The sequence below is a fragment of the Temnothorax americanus genome, unplaced genomic scaffold (assembly GCF_048541705.1).
Source record: "Temnothorax americanus isolate GAGA-0224 unplaced genomic scaffold, ASM4854170v1 Scaffold2, whole genome shotgun sequence".
Lineage (NCBI taxonomy): Eukaryota > Metazoa > Arthropoda > Insecta > Hymenoptera > Formicidae > Temnothorax > Temnothorax americanus.
This window is the reverse complement of record NW_027509338.1, coordinates 43,060-52,393: the sequence shown is the minus strand read 5'-3', so window position 1 is coordinate 52,393 and position 9,334 is coordinate 43,060. Positions and strand designations below refer to the sequence as shown.

At 32.9% G+C, this 9,334-nt stretch overlaps 2 protein-coding genes and 1 long non-coding RNA gene across 3 annotated transcripts; 1 reads left to right on the top strand and 2 right to left on the bottom strand.

The window, feature by feature from the left end:
* Positions 1–3,049: 3,049 nt before the first annotated feature.
* On the bottom strand, positions 3,050–5,838 carry LOC143896941 (uncharacterized). Its single transcript, XM_077405129.1, has 5 exons — positions 5,696–5,838; positions 5,419–5,521; positions 4,304–5,150; positions 4,062–4,220; positions 3,050–3,909 (listed from the first exon to the last, which is right to left on the bottom strand). Exons 1-3 carry the CDS (start codon positions 5,742–5,744, stop codon positions 4,994–4,996), a joined length of 309 nt encoding a protein of 102 aa, XP_077261255.1. The 5' UTR covers positions 5,745–5,838; the 3' UTR covers positions 3,050–3,909; positions 4,062–4,220; positions 4,304–4,993.
* A 72-nt stretch (positions 5,839–5,910) lies between these two features.
* LOC143896942 (uncharacterized) lies at positions 5,911–6,589 on the top strand. The gene is made up of 3 exons (XR_013256799.1): positions 5,911–6,049; positions 6,133–6,348; positions 6,504–6,589. It is a non-coding gene; the product is annotated as an uncharacterized LOC143896942 (long non-coding RNA).
* A 1,089-nt stretch (positions 6,590–7,678) lies between these two features.
* Positions 7,679–8,937, bottom strand: LOC143896940 (uncharacterized). The gene is made up of 2 exons (XM_077405128.1): positions 8,510–8,937; positions 7,679–8,320 (listed from the first exon to the last, which is right to left on the bottom strand). Exons 1-2 carry the CDS (start codon positions 8,891–8,893, stop codon positions 8,135–8,137), a joined length of 570 nt encoding a protein of 189 aa, XP_077261254.1. The 5' UTR covers positions 8,894–8,937; the 3' UTR covers positions 7,679–8,134.
* Between the last annotated feature and the right edge of the window lie 397 nt (positions 8,938–9,334).

The following is a 9,334-nucleotide window of genomic DNA, read 5'->3' as shown; positions in this document are numbered from 1 at the left end:
AACCTATTTCCATCAAAATCTCAAAAAAAATTTTTTCACCATTACAAAGCTTCCTCTATGAGGAAGCAATATACTTGCCCACTTAAAAACTGAACCAATATGCAGATTTCTACTCGCACACTTAAGAACTCTAAGAAAGCAATGTGCAAGTTTCAACTTGCACACTTAATAACTCTAAGGAAGCAATGTCCAAGTTTCAACTTGCACACTTAATAACTCTAAGGAAGCAATGTCCAAGTTTCAACTTGCACACTTAATAACTCTAAGGAAGCAATGTCCAAGTTTCAACTTGCACACTTAATAACTCTAAGGAAGCAATGTCCAAGTTTCAACTTGCACACTTAATAACTCTAAGGAAGCAATGTCCAAGTTTCAACTTGCACACTTAATAACTATGAGGAAGCAATGTGCAAGTTTCAACTTGCACACTTAATAACTATGAGGAAGCAATGTGCAAGAATCATTTTTCAAAGAATTAAAGAAGTAACAATACAAAATAAAAGTATTTAATTAATTCTTTGAAAAAAGATTCTTCGTAATATTAAAAATTTGTTAGAGAATGAAGAAGCTATTACCATTTGAATTGGAATAGGAAGACCCTTGAATAGAAACACAAAGATACTAATTGAATTTTATTTTTTTAAAGTAGTTGCACAACAATTATCTTTCAAAGCGATATACATATTCTCTTTGCAATTGGCGCAATTTAATTTAAAGATTTCACATCTTTTTTTGGAATACATGATACATGCAACTTGAGTTAAGTTAGGTAATATAATTTTGTGAAGAAGAAATAAAGCTATCACTTAGGTTGGATTTTTGAATTTACATAAAAAATTTTTTTACCATCACAAAGCTTCCTCGAAGCAATATACTTGCCCACTTAAAAACTGAACCAATATGCAGATTTCTACTCGCACACTTAAGAACTCTAAGAAAGCAATGTGCAAGTTTCAACTTGCACACTTAATAACTCTAAGGAAGCAATGTCCAAGTTTCAACTTGCACACTTAATAACTCTAAGGAAGCAATGTCCAAGTTTCAACTTGCACACTTAATAACTCTAAGGAAGCAATGTCCAAGTTTCAACTTGCACACTTAATAACTCTAAGGAAGCAATGTCCAAGTTTCAACTTGCACACTTAATAACTCTAAGGAAGCAATGTCCAAGTTTCAACTTGCACACTTAATAACTCTAAGGAAGCAATGTCCAAGTTTCAACTTGCACACTTAATAACTATGAGGAAGCAATGTGCAAGTTTCAACTTGCACACTTAATAACTATGAGGAAGCAATGTGCAAGAATCATTTTTCAAAGAATTAAAGAAGTAACAATACAAAATAAAAGTATTTAATTAATTCTTTGAAAAAAGATTCTTCGTAATATTAAAAATTTGTTAGAGAATGAAGAAGCTATTACCATTTGAATTGGAATAGGAAGACCCTTGAATAGAAACACAAAGATACTAATTGAATTTTATTTTTTTAAAGTAGTTGCACAACAATTATCTTTCAAAGCGATATACATATTCTCTTTGCAATTGGCGCAATTTAATTTAAAGATTTCACATCTTTTTTTGGAATACATGATACATGCAACTTGAGTTAAGTTAGGTAATATAATTTTGTGAAGAAGAAATAAAGCTATCACTTAGGTTGGATTTTTGAATTTACATAAAAACATACCGCATCAGTTTTTTTTAGGTACAAAGATACCTCATCGGTTTTTTTGAGACAATTTTTAGGTACAAAGATACCTCACCGGTTTTTTTTAGATAACCACTTTCTTTGAGCTAACGTACTGCGCGTATACTTGGCGCCTTTTTTTTTACCTTTTTTTAAAATTTTATAAAAACGCAACGCTACAAATCTTGAATCATATCATTGACGTCTAAGATTTTTTGTTATCTTTCTAATGATGTCTTTTAATAAAGACAAAAAGACATTTTAAAAATATATTTCAATCAAAAATAGTTATTATTTTGCAATATTATTTTATATTATTATTATATATTCATATTAAATATCAAATCTCAATATGTCGATCGAAAAAGTAAAAACTGTTTTATTGCGCTCGCGAGATAATCCGCTTGTAGCTTTGTTAGTCACTGGCTGCGTTCAGCAGAGGAAACTGTTTTGCAATTGTTGTAAAATTTAGGAATTTGATTGATGTATGCTTTTAATTTTTATCGGAGCTCTAAAAGTATACACTAATCACTAATCAAATTCACGAATTTTACAGCAACTGCAAAGCAGTTGTATACTACAAATTTTCAGTACTGAAAATTGCTGAGAGTAAATATCCGAATATAGCCATAACTAATTATTTAAGGACGTTCTCTCGACGTACTCGATTTTTTATACGTGGTATAAATTTCAATACCTTTTGCGATATAAAAAATCGAGATACCGAGCCTCATAACGTCCTGAATATTATTCGTGTGAGTTCGATCATGCTTATAGCACACGCTCCTGAGATCACGCGTAACGTGTTCGATCGGCGGCTCAGCCGCTTGAGCCTCGAGCGGTAATAGGGGTAATCAGATTTAAAAACGAACTATCTACGCGAAATAATTAATTATAATTTACAAAATATTTATTCAAAATCTTTATTTTGAATACCTTTGAAGAATAGGCCTTGGAGGTTACTAACTTTCGTTGCGTTCAAAAACACGTCGATATATCCTAATTTCATCGATTTCTTAGCTGGGATAGCTAAACTGAAGGATTAACATACTATAATATATTTATCTAACAAAATTTATTAAATATTATTTATTTTTATATGTAAAAATACCTTATTTTTTTTATCTTTCTCTTTCTCTACTTCTTGCTCTTTATCCAAACAATTAATTTTATCTCTTCCACTCTTTTTTAGAAACACAACCGAGAATGATGTAAATAATCATAAGAATTAATTATTAATAATTATTTAATATTTATACCTTCTTTTTCACTCACTCTCTCACTCTCCTCCCAATTCTTTATTTATCTCTTTCTCTCTCTAAAATACTTTACGCCTAATGGGAATCTTCTTTTTCGGTGCAAATTAAATAACCTCGAATAGAAGATAATACGCGAAGCAAGCTGCGTTAAACATAAGCGAGTTGGTTAATTAGTTTCGCGTTATAACGGATCCCGCAATTCGATACATTTATATTCGATTGATATTGATATGATCTTTTTTCAGGACAAAAGTACATGGATGAATCTAACCAAAATTGTAGAACGTTGAATTCATTCGTGTGTGTGTGTGTGTGTGTATGTGTTTGTGTGTGTGTTCGCGCGGGCGTGCGTGCGTGTTCGTTTGCGTTTGCGTGTGCGTTTGTGTGAGCGTCTGCGTGGGCGTGTGTGTGTGCGTGTCGTGTGAGTGTGTGTGCACGTGCGTGTGTGTTTCTTTGCGTTTCCTCTTTTTCTAACATCGTTCTTTAATAAAAAGTATATAAAAAAAGGAAAATATATAAAACATAAACGTTTATTATTTTAAATGACATTTAACGCATTTATTATTTTCAAAGATTACATTTTAAATTAACACTAAATTAAAATTGAACACTAAATTAAAATTGAAATACAATATTAAATATAATAACAAAAACAAATAATAAATTTCAATTATTAAAAATGTAAACAGGGCCTGCAGTAACGGGCCTTGAACGCCCCCTATTGAATCTTCTCAATCCTCCCATCCATCTTCCTCTATATCCTCTTCCTCTATATCCTCTTCCTCGCCATTCTCCTTCTCTCCAGTTTCCTCTTCTCCATCCGCCTCTTCTCCATTCACCTTCTCTCCATCCTCCTCTTCCTTTCCATTCTGTACCTCTCCAACTCCCTCTGCCTCTCAATAAGTGCGCTGTACCTCTCCAACTCCCTCTGCCTCTCAATAAATGCGCTCTTGATGAGTAATATCTATTCCAAAAATATAAATAGTAAAATAATGAAAAGAGGGAAGAAGACGTAAAATTCAATGAAAAATTAAAAAAAGGAAACGGTTATGGACGGAGATTATATTTTAATTTATAACCTTTTGTAATTATACGTTATAAATTAATCTTACATACCTCGTATCGTCTTCTTCTTCTTCTAAAATTAATTCTTTTTCAATTTCTTTCTCTCCATTCTCTTCTTCTTCTCTTCTCTGCTTTGGGTCGGTTTCTCTTTTCCGTTCTCGTTCCATTTCTCTTTCTTTTTCTTGCTCTTTCTGATTTTTTTCCAGTCTCCTAAGTATTTGAGAATTGACATAATGTTCTAAGATTGTTTCTTTAATAGTGACAATCTAAAAATAAAGGAAAAGAGTACAAACCTTTCCTTATTTATTTCCTTGTTTATTTCTTTTTCCCTCGTCTTTTTTGGTTCTTCTTTTTTCTTCTTCTTATTTATTTTCTGCAATTCCATTATATTCTCCTTTTTATCGTTTTGAATCGACATATTTGTTATACGAATTTGATCTGTGAAACAAGCATCTATTGATTGTCAATTTAAAAAAAAGACTAAATAAGTTGCTTGTTTCACAGATTATATTTGCTTTTCGAATACGGGTACTTATAAAAAAACGTAATATATATATTTTGATATACATATATATATATTTCTCACGATACCTAACAAATGGACGACATGGCTGATCGCATGAACGTAGGGGAGGAATATAGAAAAAGTAAGTGAAAATTAATTACTTAGAATTTCCTTATATTTTCTACGCGCGACTTGAATACCGAGTTATCGATGAGTTATTTCTTTAATGTCTAAAAATTTATATGTATGTATAATTTAATAAAGTAAATTTTTTTCTAAAATAGTAATGGAAGACGGTATAGACGAATTACTGGTAAATGCGGTACTAGTTTACGAGAGAGAGCAAGCCGAGAATGCCCGAAACGCTGCCTGATATAACATTGTTTTATTAGAGATTAAAATAACAACAAATATATTTCTGTGTAGAGAGAATGTTGAAGAACGGTAAGATTCGAGAAAATCACTAGATTTATAATATTTAATTGTCTTCTTCTTGATTTTCTTGATCCATCTCTTTAGTTTTCTTATGCTTTCGCTCTCTTGCCTCTTCTTCTTCATTTTCTTGATCCATCTCTTTAGTTTTCTTATGCTTTCGCTTTATTGCCTCTTTTTCTTCAATTTCTTCGACATTCTCTCTACACAGAAATATATTTGTTGTTATTTCAATCTCTAATAAAACAATGTTATATCTAAATCAGATTATTTTCTAAAAATTAAAGTTTTTCTTCAGGGATATAAATCTACTTAAATAACCCAGATAGCATGCATGTTGCATAAGACGTCATAAAGATATTTTTAAGATAAAGAAGATATCTTAAGATATCTTTAACATATCTTTAAGATATCTTATGCAACATACATGCTATCTGGGAAAATGATTTTTACCCTGTTTGCTTTTTCTACCTTTTTTCAACATTTTGATCAGCGTTTCGGGCATTCTCGGCTTGCTCTCTCTCGTAAACTAGTAACGCATTTAAAAGTAATTCGTCCATTCCGTCTTCCATTACTATTTTAAAAATAAAATTACTTTATTAAATTATACATACATAAAAATTTTTAGACATTAAAGGAATAACTCATCGATAAACCGGGACTCAACTCGCGCGTAGAAAATATAAGGAAACCAACACGCGCTCACGCAAGAAGGTTACAAAATTCTAAGTAATTAATTTTCACTTACTTTTTCTATATTCCTCCCTTACATTCATGAGATCAGCCATGTCATCCATTTGTTAGGTATCGTGAGAAATATATATATATGTATATCAAAATATATATATTACGTTTTTTTATAAGTACCCGTATTTGAAAAGCAAATATAATCTGTGAAACAAGCAACTTATTTAGTCTTTTTTTTAAATTGACAATCAATAGATGCTTGTTTCACAGATCAAATTCGTAGAACAAATATGTCGATTCAAAACGATAAAGAGGAGAATATAATGGAATTGCAGAAAATAAATAAGAAGAAGAAGAAAGAAGAACCAAAAAAGACGAGGGAAAAAGAAATAAACAAGGAAATAAATAAAGAAAGGTTTGTACTCTTTTCCTTTATTTTTAGATTGTCACTATTAAAGAAACAATCTTAGAACATTATGTCAATTCTCTAATACTTAGGAGACTTGAAAAAAATCGGAAAGAGCAAGAAAAAGAAAGAGAAATGGAACGAGAACGGAAAAGAGAAACCGAACCAAAGCAGAGAAGAGAAGAAGAAGAGAATGGAAAGAGAGAAATTGAAAAAGAATTAATTTTAGAAGAAGAAGAAGACGATAAGGAAAATAATAATCAAAGAAAAAGAAGAGGAGGAAAAAATCTAAAGGAAAGGAATAGGAGGTATGTAACATTAATTTATAACGTATAACTACAAAAGGTTATAAATTCAATTATAATCCCTGTCCATAACCGTTTCCTTTTTTTCATTTTTCCTTGAATTTCCAATCTTCTTCTTCCCTCTTTTCATTATTTTACTCTTTATATTTTTGGAATAGATATTACTCATCAAGAGCACGCTTATTGAGAGGCAGAGGGAGTTGGAGAGGTACAGAATGGAAAGGAAGAGGAGGATGGAGAGAAGGTGAATGGAGAAGAGGCGGATGGAGAAGAGGAAACTGGAGAGAAGGAGAATGGCGAGGAAGAGGATATAGAGGAAGATGGATAGGAGGATTGAGAAGATTTAATAGGGGGCGTTCAGGACCCGTTACTACAGGCCCTGTTTACATTTTTCAGAATTGAAATTTATTATTTGTTTTTGTTATTATATTATTTAATATTGTATTTCAATTTTAATTTAATGTTATATTTAAAATGTAATCTTTGAAAATAATAAAAGCGTTAAATGTGATTTAAAATAATAAACGTTTATATTTTATATAATTTTTTTTTAAATAATTTTTATAATTTTTTTTTTAAAGTATTTTTTTTTAATTAAATAGAGATTAAAGATTGTGATAAGCAAATCAACTTTAACCCTTAGAGACTATACGTGAGGTCTTAACCGCTTGTTAAAGAATAATGTTAGAAAATTTATCTTAATTTTGTTATATTTTATATATAAAATATTGACAACTTTTCTAATTCTATTATTTTCTTCAGTCTTTTCTACCTCTCTATTTTATATATAATTGATTCAGATTTGGTTGATCAGATCCTGTTTTTTAAAACTTCTATATATGTACAAATTCTCCGAAATTTCAAATGTGTGTAACACGAGATCTAATCAATCAAATTTTAATGAATTATATATGAAATAGGGGTAGAAAAAACTCAAAAATATAATAGAGTTAAAAATAGATCGCTATCTCAAATATTGAGAAAGCTGCAGCGTAAAACACATTTTTCAAAAAAATGAAAATCTGCATAAAATCTATACCGTTTTATGGATTTTAAAAAATTTGAGGAGGACATACTTTCTATGATACTCTATTTGTGTGCAAAATTTCAACCCGGTATCTAAAAAATTGTAGAAGTAGATGCGTGTACAAAAAATCCGTACACACACACACACACACACACACATACATACATACTTCCGGACATTTTTTACTAATACGATTTTTCGAGATAAAACCGAAGCTATCAAATATGAACATTTTAACTCGATTTCAATTATTATATAAATTAGAAACTGTATGTATAATTCTCCGAAATTTCAAATGTAGTGTAACACGAGATCTAATCAATCAAATTTTAATGAATTATATATGAAATAGGGGTAGAAAAAACTCAAAAATATAATAGAGTTAAAAATAGATCGCTATCTCAAATATTGAGAAAGATGCAGCGTAAAACACATTTTTCAAAAAAATGAAAATCTGCATAAAATCTATACCGTTTTATGGATTTTAATAAAATTTGAGGAGGACATACTTTCTATGATACTCTATTTGTGTGCCAAATTTCAACCCGGTATCTAAAAAATTGTAGAAGTAGATGCGTGTACAAAAAATCCGTACACACACACACACACACACACATACATACATACTTCCGGACATTTTTTACTAATACGATTTTTCGACATTTTAGAACATTCTAAACCTATTTCCATCAAAATCTCGAAAAAAAATTTTTTCACCATCACAAAGCTTCCTCTATGAGGAAGCAATACAAAAGTTATATATTATTTCTCATAGTAATGAATTTGGATTCCGGTGATTTTTTTATCTTCTCCAGCTGCGCCTCTGCCTCTTCCTCTACCTCCACCTCGTCCTCTGCCACTGCCTCTGCCTCTGCCTCTGCCTCTGCCTCTGCCTCTCCCTCGCATCGCGTTGTATACCGCCCGCACCAACGAGCTTAACGTTTCAGGCTGTAACAAAAAATAAATATTTTAAGTAAAATGACATTTTCGTGTATATATATATACGTAAATAAATTTCATTATTAACACTTTGTCGAACGCTGTCACGTATGCGTCACATGTGATATGTGCGATTGCAAAGTGTTAATAATCATTATCAATAATGATAAGAAATTATCCCATTATTTCAACACTTACGTTTAATACGATCGGCTGAGTCGCCGTCGGAGCCGTTGCTGTGGTCGACATCGTCGCCGTGGCTATGGGCGCCGTTACGACCGCCGGGGTCGTCGTTGACGTCGTGGCTCTAGAGGCCGTCGCGGCCGCCGTCGGCATCGTGATCGTGAGGGCCGTCACGGGCCTCGGGGTCGTCGTTGCTGTCGTCGGCATCGTGGCCGTAGGAGCCGTCGCGGCCGTCGTCGGCATCGTGGCCGTGGGGGCCGTCACGATCACGATGCCAACGACAGCAACGACGACCCCGAGGCCCGTGACGGCCCTCACGATCACGATGCCGACGGCGGCCGCGACGGCCTCTAGAGCCACGACGTCAACGACGACCCCGGCGGTCGTAACGGCGCCCATAGCCACGGCGACGATGTCGACCACAGCAACGGCTCCGACGGCGACTCAGCCGATCGTATTAAACGTAAGTGTTGAAATAATGGGATAATTTCTTATCATTATTGATAATGATTATTAACACTTTGCAATCGCACATATCACATGTGACGCATACGTGACAGCGTTCGACAAAGTGTTAATAATGAAATTTATTTACGTATATATATATACACGAAAATGTCATTTTACTTAAAATATTTATTTTTTGTTACAGCCTGAAACGTTAAGCTCGTTGGTGCGGGCGGTATACAACGCGATGCGAGGGAGAGGCAGAGGCAGAGGCAGAGGCAGAGGCAGAGGCAGTGGCAGAGGACGAGGTGGAGGTAGAGGAAGAGGCAGAGGCGCAGCTGGAGAAGATAAAAAAATCACCGGAATCCAAATTCATTACTATGAGAAATAATA

Excerpts from the sequence above, each read along its gene's own strand:
- LOC143896941 (XM_077405129.1), bottom strand. The coding sequence starts at position 5,744 with ATGGATGACATGGCTGATCTCATGAATGTAAGGGAGGAATATAGAAAA. Across the intron at positions 5,522-5,695 it reads AAGGGAGGAATATAGAAAAA|TAATGGAAGACGGAATGGAC; the intron begins GTAAGTGAAAAT and ends TTTTTAAAATAG. Across the intron at positions 5,151-5,418 it reads GATCAAAATGTTGAAAAAAG|AGAGAATGTCGAAGAAATTG; the intron begins GTAGAAAAAGCA and ends ATTTCTGTGTAG.
- LOC143896940 (XM_077405128.1), bottom strand. The coding sequence starts at position 8,893 with ATGGGCGCCGTTACGACCGCCGGGGTCGTCGTTGACGTCGTGGCTCTA. Across the intron at positions 8,321-8,509 it reads CTCAGCCGATCGTATTAAAC|CCTGAAACGTTAAGCTCGTT; the intron begins GTAAGTGTTGAA and ends TTTTTGTTACAG.